Source organism: Simochromis diagramma, unplaced genomic scaffold (genome assembly GCF_900408965.1).
Source record: "Simochromis diagramma unplaced genomic scaffold, fSimDia1.1 OVJJ01000334.1, whole genome shotgun sequence".
NCBI lineage: Eukaryota > Metazoa > Chordata > Actinopteri > Cichliformes > Cichlidae > Simochromis > Simochromis diagramma.
This window is the reverse complement of record NW_024386764.1, coordinates 4413226-4429129: the sequence shown is the minus strand read 5'-3', so window position 1 is coordinate 4429129 and position 15904 is coordinate 4413226. Positions and strand designations below refer to the sequence as shown.

At 38.3% G+C, this 15904-nt stretch overlaps 1 protein-coding gene across 3 annotated transcripts; it reads left to right on the top strand.

Annotated features, from left to right (window-relative positions):
- The first annotated feature begins 1412 nt into the window (after positions 1-1412).
- Positions 1413-15621, top strand: mfsd8l1 (major facilitator superfamily domain containing 8-like 1). Of its 3 annotated transcripts, none has more exons than XM_040032410.1 (12): positions 1413-1872; positions 6011-6161; positions 6344-6406; positions 8939-9058; positions 9169-9248; positions 9362-9692; positions 9998-10071; positions 10229-10442; positions 10712-10834; positions 11005-11135; positions 14345-14459; positions 14600-15621. In XM_040032410.1, the coding sequence occupies exons 1-11, from the start codon at positions 1870-1872 to the stop codon at positions 14423-14425; spliced, it is 1371 nt and encodes a 456-aa protein (XP_039888344.1). In that variant the 5' UTR covers positions 1413-1869; the 3' UTR covers positions 14426-14459; positions 14600-15621. The 3 variants fall into 3 exon arrangements, with proteins under 3 accessions (XP_039888344.1, XP_039888337.1, XP_039888329.1); XM_040032403.1 differs by having other exon boundaries at positions 1414-1872; positions 5976-6161; positions 14605-15621; XM_040032395.1 differs by having other exon boundaries at positions 1414-1872; positions 5976-6161.
- Positions 15622-15904: the final 283 nt, after the last annotated feature.

Sequence of the window (15904 nt, the reverse complement as noted above, 5' to 3'; positions counted from 1 at the left end):
TTGGCATGTTTATTCTTCCTTATATCTTAGCAACTGCTCTCAAACAAACATTTAATTATCCTTGTACTCTGCAAGAAGGGTGAGTCTAACATTATTACACAGGCATCATGTGTGCTGCTATAATTAGGATGGAAGATGGTTCTATAAAGAAACAGTGCTAATTGAATAAAGTAGTTCAGAACGGTGAACTTTCAGGTTTGTAATTACAGTTCCAATAAATCTGATTGCAGTTTTTGGCTCCATTTATTCCTCCTGCAGACCCCAAATGGGCCATTTATCCTCAGCCTACTCACAACAGCAACAATGCATGTTGGCTGATGTCATTCTGACTCTGCACAGGAGGCAACAAGGGATCCACAACCACAGAGCAAAACCTTAAGCATGTGTAAAAGCAGCAACACACATGATTAATGCCCAAAGATTAAATCTCTCCCTAAAAGGAAGATTTTAGCAACACACATGAGGTAATCCTACCTCATGTGTGGGACTTCACAGTGTGATGGGCAAATGTTCTACATGCCAACAAACTAAAATGTGAACACACGAGAGACAGAAAATTTAATCAAGTGTACACAGGCAGCTTTTTGTATGGAAAGCGGGTTTTTCTTCTAATGGAAGTCACAAGATGGGGAACATTTTTGTCTGACTCAGACTAGAGTTTAGTGATGCAATAAAGGAACGATGTAACTTCTCTGAGGTCTTCCGCTTTTCCTCCTGCTTGGTATCTCCATTTTCAACATCCTTTGTCCAACAAATCCACTATTCCTCATCATCATCCCTTGTCTCTCCAACTTTATCTCCAAAACACTTGACGTGAGCTCTCCCTCTGATACACTCATTTTCTAGCTTGTCCACTTTCTATGAAAATTTTAGCGTTTCCAGCTCCAGGTTTAGGGTTTTTAGTTTAGTCTTACTGTCCAAATTATACATCATAGCAGGTCTCACTCTCGTCTTATAAACCTTTTTCACCCTTGCTGCTAGTCTCCTGTCACAAATCACCCCTGACACTCATCTCCACCCACTTCACCCTGCCTATGCTCTCTCCTACTCCTAAACTGCATTAATCAGCATGATTGAATCCACACTCATTAGCGAATATCCAGATTCAGTCCAAGGGGTTCAAAAGGTTTTATTTTTTGCAATAGTGACGCTTGTCTAATAAAGCACGTATAAGCAAGAAGTGCAGTTCTTTGTATCAGATCGATACCAAAATTTGCAGTATCGCACAGCACTACCATCATGTATCTTGTTAAATGGTCTTGCAACAGAAAGAAGAAGAAAAAAAAACCTTATACTCTAATGTGTGCGTATATTATTCAATCTATGAAAGCAGTTGAAGTTTCAGCGGGTGCGACTGTCAATGTGCGGGCAACCGGAAGTTGTGTAGGATGGCTTTAAACTGCGCGCTGCTGTGATTGGTTGTTTCCCCTCTGCCTCGCTTTTGGCAGTTTGAGGGCGAGTGTTTAGTAAGCTACGGCTAGCATCAATCATTGCGGAGCATTTACCCGGCTGGTTTAATTACAGACATTTTATATATGCATGGACTGGACTCGTGTTTTCACGACGAAAACACGAGTTTTCCATACGATATGAGATAACGCGTAGTGATAAGTGATATTAGCCTTGCAAACGCTGTTCAGGTAGTGGGAACAGTGTGCTCTTGAAGCATTCTGCAGCTGTTTTCTGTAATTGGAAGCACTGCTCTCGGGATTATGTCGGCTGTGTTTGGTAGGGAGACGAGAAGGGACATGTATGTTTAAAGTCTTACAGAGAGAAGAATTCAGCAGTGAGGTGTAATGGATAGCAGACGGGAAAAGAAGCTGACATATATCACCATCGGACTTATTTTTCTTCTCAGCGGCGTGGAATATGGTAAGACTTGTTATTGGGGTAAACATGGGTAGATGACAATGACAAAGAAATTGTAACAAGTACAACAAAACTGTTCTATAAAGATATTTTAAGTGGACAAAATGGACTGTTTTAATTATAACGCTGTGGCACAACACCGGTGCAATGACGCATGAGTATAAAGAGTAAAAAAGATTTTTAAAAATAGGTCATTTCTTTATTTTATATATATCCATATCCCCTTCATATCATGTTTACTATAGTCTATTTAACAATATGCAAATATAATAAACATTAAAAAGAAAAAACATCGGAAATAATTCATTTCACATAATCATTTTCAATGAAGGTCATCTCTACAGTGCATTTAAAGCGCATTTGTGATAACATAAATGTTTATAAGTATCCCAATATATAAGATGTATATGTATTGCATAGAATATATAAAAATCAAATTATTATAAGAGGTGAAGATGATAATAATATGTTACATTGTGTTTATTTACCGCATTTGCATTGGCATTTAACAAACAAAAAAATCTGTTCTGTGTTACACACTGCATTATAAGCACCATAAGCTTAACCGGTTATAAAGACACACACAGACAACTGTAAAAGAATAGATTATAAATCCAGGCTTCAATCAATACAATTGTGAGCTTTAAATGAAGTGAAATTAAGTACAAATTTAAGGTTTGTTTCAATTTTATGATTTTGTAACAGCAAATTGTTTTCACTATTTGCTGGTGACGAGTGTAAAGCAGAAAATAGGAAATTCAGCATCCACAGATGCAAGATTGAGGTAGAATTGGGCAAACTCAAAGGTAAGGCGATAATACCAGTGTAAATCTTTATGTGGTGTAAAAATATTGCTATATCATTGCATCACCGTACATTTATGTTCCCTTGTGTGCGCAGTAATGAGAGAACCCCAGGCTGATCTGTGAGTAAGATCCACGTGTGTCAGCCTCCATTGATGAGTTAGTTCCTAAAAATTGAACTACTTGAACAATCTCCAACAAAGCACAGGACTTAGCAAAATGTGTAAGAAAACTGTTCCTGTGGAAATAATAACTGTGTTTCACCTGATAAGACCATAGCACAGAACCATTGAGTACAACCAGGCTAAGCGTGGGAGGACCTGTGACCCAAATGTATACAAGTGACTCAGTCCAGCATGATTGGAGCGCTTGATAGCACCCCACGTGACAGTGAAAACAAACAAGGAAATTAGTGATTAAATGAAAATCTCAGGTAGAAAAGATTTTTGTTTTACTTTGCAACAATATTGGGCAACTCCCAAAGAGTTACAAGATTAAGTTAACCTAAAATCTTAAGCAGTTATTTTACACTTGGACTTCAAATTTTCAAGGGAAACACTAGCTAGGTTTGCTTGATCACAGGAAACTGAACAGTACTTAAAACACAGTTGGTTAATCTTTTAACATGAGTGGTTTTACTTGTAGTTGAATTAATGTTTTAGATCTAAGAGTGCAGATTTCCAGTACAACCCACCTGTGTTTATTTAAGAGTGAGTAATGTAAAATAGGGTCATCTACACTACAGTTTGACACTGTATATTCAACTGCACGTCTTCTTCCCCTCACCCCTAACCGGTCTCGGCACCTTGCCACCCCTCCCTAAGGCTGATGCTTCTGGAGAAATCTTCTTGTTAAAAGGAAGTTTTTATGCTTGCTCATACAGGGTCACCTGATTTTAAGGGTTTTCCATTATGTATTATTACTGCAATATAAAGTGTATTGAGTTGACTGTTTTGTTTTTTAAATTTCGTGCTATATAAAGAAAAATCAAACTGAATTTAACTGGTTGGACATCACTGTCTTTATGCAAACATTGCTTAAGCCATTATCACAACTCGGTCACATTCACTTTAAAAATACAGTCAAAAGAACAACTGACAACAGACACGAATGCAGGTGTGCCTTGTGAAACCATTGCATAATCCAAATGTGTTTAAAAATGTCCGCCTTTAAGACGTGTATACATAAGAACAGGTTAGGAGCAATGTGGCAACCACAAATCAAAGTCAATGAACTTAACTAAACTCTTGCAAAAAGGGTGAATTAACGCATAGCTGATGTGAAATAACTGCCATGTAGAGTAAATAATTCTCAAATTTGGGACAGATAATTAAAGCAACTACACCAATGTGAGCAAAGAATGCAGCTAACTAACCGGATGAGTAGTTGTGAAGAGCCTGGAAAACCGACCAGCCAACCAGGTATCAGCTATAAAGCATTGTGCATCAAGCAAATCGCTTTACACAGTTAGGTCAATACGTTTTTTGATTCTGCTCCACTGTAGTGGATTTTAAATCAAACATTCATGATGTGACTGAAGTGCATACTTTAATTCAAGGGTTTTACCAAAATAATTCATTAACCTTTTAAGAATTGCAGCCATGTTTAGTCACCTGTTTTCAAAGGCTAATGATTAATTGAGAAGAGAAACATTATTTTTAACATCACGTAATCATACATATATTTGAATGAAAATGCTTCCTGGAGTGTAGAAACCATAGACATCACAAAACGCTGTGTTTCCTTCCTCAAGATGCTCTGACGGGCCTTGTTGTGGATCTTTCTACCTCCAGTTTTGTAAAACCATGCTCTGTTGGGGTGAGATCAGATGACTGACTTGGCCACTGAGGAATATGGCATTTCTTTCCCTTCAGAAGCTCTTGGTTTGGTATTGCAGTATGCTTTGTTTCACTATCCATTTGCACTGTCAGCCGCTGTCCAATCAGTTTTGCGACATTTTGCTGAATGTGCTACTGCTACTTCTATCAGCAGTCACATCATCAGTAAGCACGACTGACCTAGTTCCACATGCTATAATATTGCCTCCACCATGATTTACAGATAATGTCATATGCTTTGGACCTTGAGCTCTTTCTCTCCTTCTCCATCTTTTTTCTTCCCATGATTCTATTACAAGTTAGAAGACATTTTTTTCCAGAAATGTGTAGGCCCCTTTAAATGTTTTCTGGTAAAGTCTAATCTGACCTTCTTGTTTTTGAACATAACCACTGGTTTGTTGTACCTTTGTATTTGTATTAACAATCAGAAAGTGTCTCTTGTTTGTAGACTTTAACAAACACAGACCTACCTCCCCTTCTGTGGTCTTTCAGGCCTTTTGGTGTTTTTTGAGCTAATCAATTCATTCATTCTTTTAAAGAATGAACCAGATTTTTATTTTATCAGCTTAGTTTGTCCTGATGTAACGAGGGTACAGGCCTCACCTGGCCGTGAAACTGCTTATCAGTCAATCAGTTTCTATTTACCTTTTTCAAGTCAAGTCAAGTCAAGTCAACTTTATTTGTCAATTCTGCCACATGTACAGGACATACAGAGAATAGAAATTTCGTTACTCTCAAACCATAGATAAAATAGCAAATGAACATTTAAATATAAGAGAGTGATTAAAAAATGCAAATAAAATAATTAAAAACTAAAAGTAACAAACAACAAACTTTTTAACAAACTTTTTGCATCTAAAAATGGTACATTAGGTACATAAATTGGCTGTAATTATTAAAAGGTTAATTCAGTGGGGTTTTTTTAACACCTTGAACTAAATTAAGTCTGTACTTCAATCAAATCTTGTTTATTTGACTCCACTGTGGTGCTCTATAGAGGCTGTTTATAGACAAGGTCAATGAAAAAGAGAGATTATTGAATTATCTACAGATACAGAGGTTTTGCTCTTTCCTAACGAGCAATATATAAATATACAAATAAATGATAAATTCCTAAAGTTTATGAAAAAGAAACATTCAGTTTTGGAGCTTTTAGTTTTGTCACTTCCACACACAGTTGTGTCTGTCAGGGCCATATCCCTGAACGACAAAAATTTGAGTAGTAATTTTCTCTGGAATTCTCAGAGAGCGTGCTTTATTGTGTGCCATCTGACCCAGTAATTGAATTTTGGATTACATTTGGTCAGCATTATCCTTTGCCTGTGTGATGAATAAAGCTCTAAGCAATAACAGCGTGATGTATCCATCTTTTGTCTTTTAGTTTTCAGACTGTGATGAATCGAATATGTATGATTTCTTAATGGTAAAATAAAAAACACATTTCCCCTCTCTTCTCTATCCACAGCTGTAATTTTGCCCACAATATGGCGTTTCTTGCAGACTCTGGATGCAGCACCTTACTTTCTGGGATTGGTCCTGTCAGCATTCAGTCTGAGTGGCCTACTGTCTGGACCACTGTTTGGCCACTGGTCCGACAGAACCCGATCAACAAAGAAGATCATATTGTTTGCCAACATCTTTGAGATAGTTGGTGAGTCCACAGGTCTTGCATATTTTCTAACACTCAGCAATCCTTCAAATAGGATTCACGTTTGAACCCCAGTTATACTGGGTACTTCTTTTGTACAAGAAACCAAACATATTTTTTTTATTCAAATCTTATGACAATTGTTTAAGTCGATTCCATATTTACTTTTTATCTTTTTTTTACAGGTAATTTTATGTACTTGATGGGATACTCAAAGTGGCTTCTGCTGTCAAGCAGACTGGTAGCAGGTGAGTCTATAATAAGTAAACGTAGAACTGAGAATCATTTTGTGGATTTAATGACTACAAATATGTTAGTCATACTGAAAAGCATGTTAGTTTAGAACAGTTTAAAAAACTTGATTATAAAAGTTTCAGACTGAAAGTACTTCAGTGATTAGAAAATACTGGGATACATTATTTACTGCAAAATATAGTTCCTGCCTTTGTGATAGTTTCCATTGACACTCATAAATCCTTAACTTGTAGGTCACTAATAGTGTTTCAAAGTTCAACCTGCGATCGGTTTACAAGCTACTTTAAATTGAGTCTTAAGGTATGTTTGGTGAAATATACTGAGTTTGCAGCAACTGAGTGTGAACTGGATATGAGACATGGGGATTGGTGAAAGTGCAGAATTATTAGGTAAGTTGTATTTTTGAGGAATAATTTTATTATTGAACAACAACCATGTTCTCAATGAACCCAAAAAACTCATTAATATCAAAGCTGAATGTTTTTGGAAGTAGTTTTTAGTTTGTTTTTAGTTTTAGCTATTTTAGGGGGATATCTGTGTGTGCAGGTGACTATTACTGTGCATAATTATTAGGCAACTTAACAAAAAACAAATATATACGCATTTCAATTATTTATTTTTACCAGTGACACCAATATAACATCTCCACATTCACAAATATACATTTCTGACATTCAAAAACAAAACAAAAACAAATCAGCGACCAATATAGCCACCTTTCTTTGCAAGGACACTCAAAAGCCTGCCATCCATGGATTCTGTCAGTGTTTTGATCTGTTCACCATCAACATTGCGTGCAGCAGCAATCACAGCCTCCCAGACACTGTTCAGAGAGGTGTACTGTTTTCCCTCCTTGTAAATCTCACATTTGATGATGGACCACAGGTTCTCAATGGGGTTCAGATCAGGTGAACAAGGTGGCCATGTCATTAGTTTTTCTTCTTTTATACCCTTTCTTGCCAGCCACGCTGTGGAGTACTTGGACGCGTGTGATGGAGCATTGTCCTGCATGAAAATCATGTTTTTCTTGAAGGATGCAGACTTCTTCCTGTACCACTGCTTGAAGAAGGTGTCTTCCAGAAACTGGCAGTAGGACTGGGAGTTGAGCTTGACTCCATCCTCAACCCGAAAAGGCCCCACAAGCTCATCTTTGATGATACCAGCCCAAACCAGTACTCCACCTCCACCTTGCTGGCGTCTGAGTCGGACTGGAGCTCTCTGCCCTTTACCAATCCAGCCACGGGCCCATCCATCTGGCCCATCAAGACTCACTCTCATTTCATCAGTCCATAAAACCTTAGAAAAACCAGTCTGGAGATATTTCTTGGCCCAGTCTTGACGTTTCAGCTTGTGTGTCTTGTTCAGTGGTGGTCGTCTTTCAGCCTTTCTTACCTTGGCCATGTCTCTGAGTATTGCACACCTTGTGCTTTTGGGCACTCCAGTGATGTTGCAGCTCTGAAATATGGCCAAACTGGTGGCAAGTGGCATCTTGGCAGCTGCACGCTTGACTTTTCTCAGTTCATGGGCAGTTATTTTGCGCCTTGGTTTTTCCACACGCTTCTTGCGACCCTGTTGACTATTTTGAATGAAACGCTTGATTGTTCGATGATCCCGCTTCAGAAGCTGATGATGTGGACAAAATACTCATTTGCCTAATAATTCTGCACTCCCTGTATACTGAGTTTGCAGCAACTGAGTGTGTTATGAACTGGATGTGAGACATTGTTAAGACTTTGTCGAGGTTGGACATAATAGTTGCATAACTGCTGTCACTTTGTTGGGGTGATCTGGAGAAATTTCAAGAATGCCAACTGTTTCCTTCTTGTCTAAATAGTTCATGTTCACAGTTCTTATTTGGAGCTGTGTTTTGGGTCATTGTTCCATTGTTGGAGGAAACTGGCTCCATGTGGCTCCAATAAATGAACATTCAATGGTACGGCTTGTACTGCAAAAAGTGATAGCATTCCTTTATCCCAGTACAAATCCCTCACTTAACATCACCAAGACATTCATGGGAGTCACTTAATAGAGCTGTTAAGATAAGATGAAGACGTGTAAGGTGTCTGTTTGTCAGAGTAGAAACTTGTTGTCTGGTTTATCGTTTTTTGCTGTTTTATCTTCATTTCTTGCAGTTCCTCAAAGCCTTCAAAAAATTCTTTTCTTGGCCAGTTTGAGGCTGAAACACCCAAATTTCTGATTACTCAATAAGCCAAATACATTTCACCTGTCCCAACAGAAGTGAAAAAAACAAAACATTTTTTTTTTCCAATTAATTATGCTTTTAACATTTAAAACTTGCAACTGTTAACACAATATGCCATCTGTGACCATTTAGGATAACTGAATGCCATCTTAAATAAAAAACACGTGTTTTTCTTTGTTGTTTCTAAATCACTCCTGTCACTTGACTGTTAGTGAAACGTGATTTCTTATCTTTTTTCCCACTTTACAAAAAACAGTTTTACCTGGAAAAGAGAAGCCAAAGTTGATGTTTTTGGTTTTTAGTTGGTTTGTTTGTTTCCCAGGCATCGGTGCAGGCGTTAGCTCATCCATCTTTGGCTTCTTAACCAGAAGCACGGCCCCAGAGGACCGTGCCACTGTATTTGCTGCTTTCATGGCATGTCGGCAGGCTGGACTTGTGATTGGTCAGTGCTTGTTTGCTTTCTTGCGACAAACATTAAAGATTGTTTAGTTATTATAAATCTTAATGGTTTTAGGTGGATAATGTTCATGTAGTATCCTTTGTTTAACACAGGTCCAGCATTTAACATCTTTCTGAGGTTGTGTGATTTCCACCTGGGTCCTTTTGTAATCAATAAATACACTGCACCCGGGGTAAGATTTATAACATGTCAGTATGCATTATAATAAGGTGTTTTACATTTTTCATGCATTTTTTTTGCGTCCATCTGTGGAGAGCAGTGATCTTGTTCATCCATCCCTTGCAGCTGTTTATGTGTCTGCTGTGGATTCTCCTTCAATTCGTGGTTGTTTTCCTGACTGTGGACCTACCACCCGTTGAGAAAAGGAAAGCCAGGGATAGTATGACGCGAAAGAACCAAGAGGAAGAGAATGAGAAAAGCCTTGTGGAAGACGTAGAAGAGAGCGATGAAGAGGGAAAGCCCCTAATAGTGTCTCAGGAGCTGATGGGGTCCTACGGCTCTGTCGTGGCTTCCAGTCCACCCAGGAGCACTACGCTGAATCCGAATCCTTCACCTCATTCTCCTGTTTCACCAGCAGAGTCTTCAGGTGTCTTTAAGAATTTCAGCATATCTCGAGGTCAGTGATTCACATGATTATTGCTGGGTGCCTTGCCTGTTTGTTCATCTCTTCTTCTATCCTCTTCTTAAACAGATTGCATTGCCTTCTTGCTACAAAGCGTCTTAGTTTTATCAGCCTTGGAATGTGCAAAATATATCTCTTACAAGTGAAGTAGCACAGTTTGTTTGTTTTTTGTTGTTGTTTCTGAACTTCCTGGTTATGAAATAGATTTTTGTCCCCTTTCTTTCTGACTTTGCTGTTGACCAATGTCTCTTTCCAGTGTTTTCATGTTTTGTCTACATGTTTCGGTTTCTTTGTATCAGAGTTCCTGAGAGAAGAGGTGATTGTGCTGCTGGCTGCCCAGTTTGTCACCTTTTTCAATCAGACAGCGCTGGAGGTGCAGATTGAAACTCACATACAAATTAAATGATCTGTTTTCAGTATATCATTTCTTGATTTTTAATCATTTTAAACCCTGTGAGAGCATACAATCTAAGTTTTATCTTGCCAACAAACATAATGAGACTAAAGGATTTAATGGGCTGTGTCCTCAGACCATGGTGACCCCTCTGACGCAGAAATATTTCAGCTTTGGGGAGCTGGAGAACAGCGTGATGTACTTTCTTGGTGGTGTAGTGGTGATTGCCGGCTTCCTGTTTGTGCGCTGGCTGAGCCGCCATGTGACGGAACGGGTGATCCTCGCCATTGGTCTGTGCATGTGCAACATCTCCTGTATCTGGTGCCTCATCTTCTTGGCTAAGCCGCTAGGTTAGACTCAACTTGAAATTATAATTTTTTTGATTGTTTTTTTTTGCTTTAGCATCTAACTCTCATCAATGCTGTTCATCTGGACGGAGCATTTTCACATATAGAACTAGGTCCTTGATCTCTCACTGAGACACAGTCAAAGTAATGCTTTCTTTTTACACATATGTAATATTTAATCCTTAAAAAAGCTTTCCTGAAATCCATCTTCGAAATGTGTCATATATATTATTCACCTTTTTCCTTCCTTTGGCGTTTTGTGTTTTCTCTAGGTGGCTTTGCATGGCAGCTGACAGAGTTCATCATTGGGGTATTTCTGCAGATTTTGGGTTTGCCGTTTGTGTCTGTTGCGCAGGTTTCTCTGTTTTCCAAAATTACAGCTGAGAAAACACAAGGTGAGAAACTGCACCATCTACTGGACAAGCAAAGGCATGACAGGGTTCTGGGGTCGTTTCGAGGGAAAAAATTAGTATATCAGTGAAACTGACTGCACATTTTAAGGCCTTATAATAACCATAGAAGTAAGCCCTTTGATGTGTTTTGTGCTGTGTGGGGCATTTTACAGGTTTCAGTCAGGGAATACGTCGTTCAGTGGGGGGTCTAGCCACCATTCTGGGCCCACTGTGGGCTGGAGGCCTTACCGAGAACATGTATGTCATGATGGGGATGATGACTGTACTGCTGGTCCTGCTAACGGTAAGCAACAATTACAATGACAAAACCATAAGGCATCCTGTCAGAGGTTAAGTGTAAACGGACCTTTGTTGGCTGAGAGGAATCATATTTATATCGAGGGCATAACCTGAAAAAATAAAATGAAAACAATAAAACTCATTTGCAGTATTTTTGCTTTTGAAATTTTCTTTTTACAGTGTAAATAGTACATTTGAGTAGATTTAGGTTATGTACTTCTCTTCTTTTCCTACATAAAATATTACCATACCATACCATACCACCTTTATTTATAAAGCACTTTAACATAAAACCAGAGTTCACAAAGTGCTGTACATGCTAAAAGCATAAGTAAAGAAAATTAAAATGAGATAAGATAAAATAAATAACTAAAAAACTAAAATAAATTGAAACATGTCAAAACAAATTGAGTCAACCCCTCTAATCAATGCCAAAGGCTTCAGCGAATAAATATGTTTTAAGAAGACTTTTAAATTCAGAGAGAGAAGAGGCCTGCCTAACATGCAAGGGTAGATCATTCCACAACTTTGGAGCAACTACAGCAAAAGCACGATCACCTTTAGATTTATACTTAGTTTTTGGTACCTTAAGGAGCTGCTGATTGGCGGACCTAAGGGAACGGGGAGGTGTATATGGTTGTAGTAGCTCCGAGAGGTAGGGGGGGGGGCAGGCCATTAAGAGATTTAAAAGCAAATAAGAGAATTTTAAAAACAATCCTAAAATGTATAGGTAGCCAGTGGAGTGAAATTAAAATTGGGGTAATGTGCTCAAACTTTTTTGTTCCAGTTAAAAGACGTGCTGCAGCATTTTGCACAACCTGCAGGCGCCTAATGGACGCATCACTAACCCCAAAATAAAGTGCGTTACAATAATCCAGCCTAGAAGTAACAAAGGCATGGATTACTGTCTCAAAATGCTGTTTCGATAAGATAGGCTTTATTTTGGCTAATTCCCTCAAATGAAAAAAGCTAGATCTTACAACACCTCTGACCTGGCTTTCAAGTTTAAGATTTGCCTCTATTTTAACTCCCAGATTAGTGATGACTGGTTTAACATACTGTGCCAGTGAACCAAGATCTATAATAGTGGCCTCAGAAGCGCCACCAAAAACCATCACTTCTGTTTTCTGTTCATTAAAATGTAAAAAGTTCAAAGCCATCCAGGCCCTTATATCATCAAGGCATCTGAGCAGCGGGTCTACTGAGAAGCCATTTATCTTTTTAAGTGGGAAATAAATCTGGGAGTCATCGGCGTAGCAGTGGAAAGAAATCCCATGTTTCCTGAAAATAGACCCAAGGGGTAGGAGATATAGAGAGAAAAGAAGCGGGCCTAAAACTGAACCCTGTGGGACCCCACATTGAAGAGAAGCAACAGAGGATACAAACTCCCCGAGTTTCACAGAGAAAGTTCGCTCTGCCAAATAGGATCTGAGCCACTGCAGTGCGGTACTCCGCATACCCACCAACTGCTCTAAACGGGAAATTAAAATATTATGATCCACTGTATCAAAAGCAGCAGTTAAATCTAACAGCACAATAATAACACAGTCACCTGAGTCATTTGCCAAAAACGCATCATTACAAATAAAAATAATACATAATACACATTTGTGCTTTTGTATTGCTTTATTTTGCCTAAATACTTCTCTCTACTTTTCATTTGTTAGGAATGAATAATGCTACCTACTTGAGAACAAAATGATTAATCACCACGTTCTCTTTTTACGCAAACCTTTGTTCTTGCACTAATGTGTATAAAATAAACCAGTTTCTAAAATTGGGACTCACAAAGTGTGCAAATGTGCATTTCTGCTTTATGTCAAAAAGTGATGTTTCTCATCAGTGAGTATCTGTTTAGAACAAATAAAAACCTAAAAATAGGTTTTAAGTTAAGAAAAGGAGATGCATGTTGACATGTCTAGCCAGCAGCAACTGGATTAGGTAACAAGCAAGCACAACAATATCCTTTTAATGAAGTACAGCTCACTTGTTATGAAACCCAAATGTTTTGAAGCAAACAAGACAAAACAAGGCAAAAACAACCAAATTTACTCCATCAGTTCTTCACAGACCTTTCTTTCATTATTTTCTCTGTAAAAAACAAAACAACAAAAAAAACAACAACAAAAAACGTGGAGCTCTACCTCCCTGACACATCCGATGTAGTCTCTCAGTTATCACAGCATCAAATGTTCAGTTCTTAAAAATATTTAAACTTTTACAGATACTACCAAATGAACCCAAATGACACATTCCCGCTTCAAATCACATCTGTAAAACTCCAGACGTGTCTGTGTCCAATTCAGGACACAGACACTATCTCTACTTTTAAGATTAGGCTTCAAACTTTCCTTTTTGATAAAGAATATATTTAGGGCTGGATCAGGTGACCCTGAACCCTCCCTTAGTTATGCTGCAATATGCTGCTGGGGGATTCCCATGATGCATTGAGTATTTCTTCTTCTGTCACCTTTCTCACTCACTATGTGTTAATCAACCTCTGTGCATTAAATCATACTTGTGATTAATCTCTGGCTCTCCTCCACAGCATGTCTTCTATCCTGTCTTCCTTCTCTTACCCCAACCGGTCTCAGCATATGGCCCCGCCCCTCCCTGTGCTTGGTTCTGCTGGAGGTTTCTTCCTGTTAAAAGGGAGTTTTTCCTTCCCACTGTCGCCAAAGTGCTTGCTCATAGGGGGTCATATGATTGTTGGGTTTTTCTCTGTATGTATTATTGTAGGGTCTTTAACTTACAATATTGAGGCGACTGTTGTGATTTGGCGCTGTATAAATAAAATTGAATTGAACTGAATATTGAACTCAGCTTAGCAACTGCTAAATGATAATGACACGTGTAGCGTTGGACCCGTTAAGCATAGACAGGACACGGACGTAATGACAGCACTACTTTATTTTCGAATGTGATCACACTGTGGTTTTTGTTTTCACTGGGACACAGACACTCCCCCTCTGCCTGTCACTGACAACATATAAAGAGACATAATCACACTCACATCCCAACACACCTGTTCACCCCACCCCTGCGCCGCCCCGGGAGTTCACTGTGTCACCCCTCCTCTGCACCCGGCCAGAGACCACACCCACGCCACGCCACAACACCAACTAACAGACAATCTTTCTCTTTCTCTCAGTCACCTTCCACTTCAACATGAGAATAAACGTTTCTTTAACAAACGTTTTTTGTCCATTGCAGATGATGCTGGTCTACTCATACAGCCGACTGGTGGAACCTGCTGCACAGGAGCAAATGGACAATTCAGAAAACTTTAATTAGCAAGTGGCTGTTAGAGGAAAAGTGGTTGAAGGAGGTACAGTTTTATTTACAACCATAATGTATGTCTTGATGCGATTAATTTCAATTCACTTTGGTAGTATAGTAATCAGATGTTAGAAAGTAAATAAAAGTCTTACATACTGTCTTCTTCTGTCTCTCTCTCTTTTTTTTAAGAACAGTGTGAGCTTCGCGATCTGTACTTTCTGTCCCTCATCAGTCTCACTTTCTGCAGACCATCATGTAGAGTAGTGTCACGCACCAGAAGCACAAAGCTCATTCAGTAAGGGTTGGATTTGTCTGTGCAGAGGCTGATCTGATGCTGTTTAGTTCACTATATTTCCTATGGAAATAAACAGAGTTCTGCTGTTCATGCAAGAGTTGGATAAAGAGGTTTGTACCAACATCACACATCATGCTAACTGTTAATTTGATGAATATTCCAAATGTTTTACATTTGCATCAGAGGACCATATATGAATATATATTAAGCACTGACATGATTTGTATTATTCAAGGTGTTCAAAGTTTTGTGACCATTGTGGGATTAATTTGCTGACTCCCTGAATTTTTTTTGAGGGTGTTTTTAGGGTTTAGGAATTACAGCTTCTTAAGCTTTTGCCCCCTTTTTTGTTTTTTCCAGGGGACTAAAGGTAATTTGCTCAATTGACCTTTTTCATGGACAGGTGTAAACTATTCTTTCATTATTTTTTGCATTAGTTAAACAGTTAAAAGCTCCTAAGTTGATTTCAAATGCAGCATTTGGATTTTGAACTATGCGTGTGAACTTGGAATCAACAGAGATAAATGTTGGATAGGCTGCAAAAACAACTCTATTGTAGAGATAACAGCAACATTAGGATTTGCGAAATCAACAGTATGATGGATATATGAAAATAAAGATACTGGTGAGCCACAGAAGACATTGGCGGTAGATCAGCGCACGTGTGTCACTGTCATTGACTGGCTAGTCTGTAACTGGAAGACTTCACAAGGGTAGACTTTATCGGCTTCAAGAATAGAAAGGCCAAAATCTAAAATGATGATTTTTATTTTAATTATGATTACAACAATTTTTACAGTTACGTGGTGCCTCTGAAGACAGGGGACTGTAAATGAAAATCGCTGTAATTACTCAAAGACATAAAAGCTTTAAAGATTTCAATTTCATCTCAAATCTGTTGTAAAAAATTATAACTAAAAAAAAATATCACTGTCTAAATATTTCCTACTGAAACATAATGATACCTTGACCTATTGACCTTCTGTTGTGATAAAGAATATTAATGTTATTAATACCAAAACAGTACAGTACAGAGATTTTAAAGGCAGGCCCTTTTGTCTGAAATAGCAGAAAGATTTAGAACTTTATTTTTTCTTTTTCTTTTTCTTTTTTTAAATTTACAGTAATTTAATTACAGTTGATCAAATGAAATATTCAGCTTTTGATGACACTGTTTTACATTCTTCTCATATTGTATT

What these genes read in the sequence shown, in the direction of transcription:
- mfsd8l1 (XM_040032403.1), top strand. Translation starts at nt 1,797, where the DNA reads ATGGATAGCAGACGGGAAAAGAAGCTGACATATATCACCATCGGACTT. An exon ending in TCTCAGCGGCGTGGAATATG is followed by an intron (nt 1,873 to 5,975) that starts GTAAGACTTGTT and finishes CTCTATCCACAG; the next exon opens with CTGTAATTTTGCCCACAATA. An exon ending in GAATTTCAGCATATCTCGAG is followed by an intron (nt 9,693 to 9,997) that starts GTCAGTGATTCA and finishes TCTTTGTATCAG; the next exon opens with AGTTCCTGAGAGAAGAGGTG.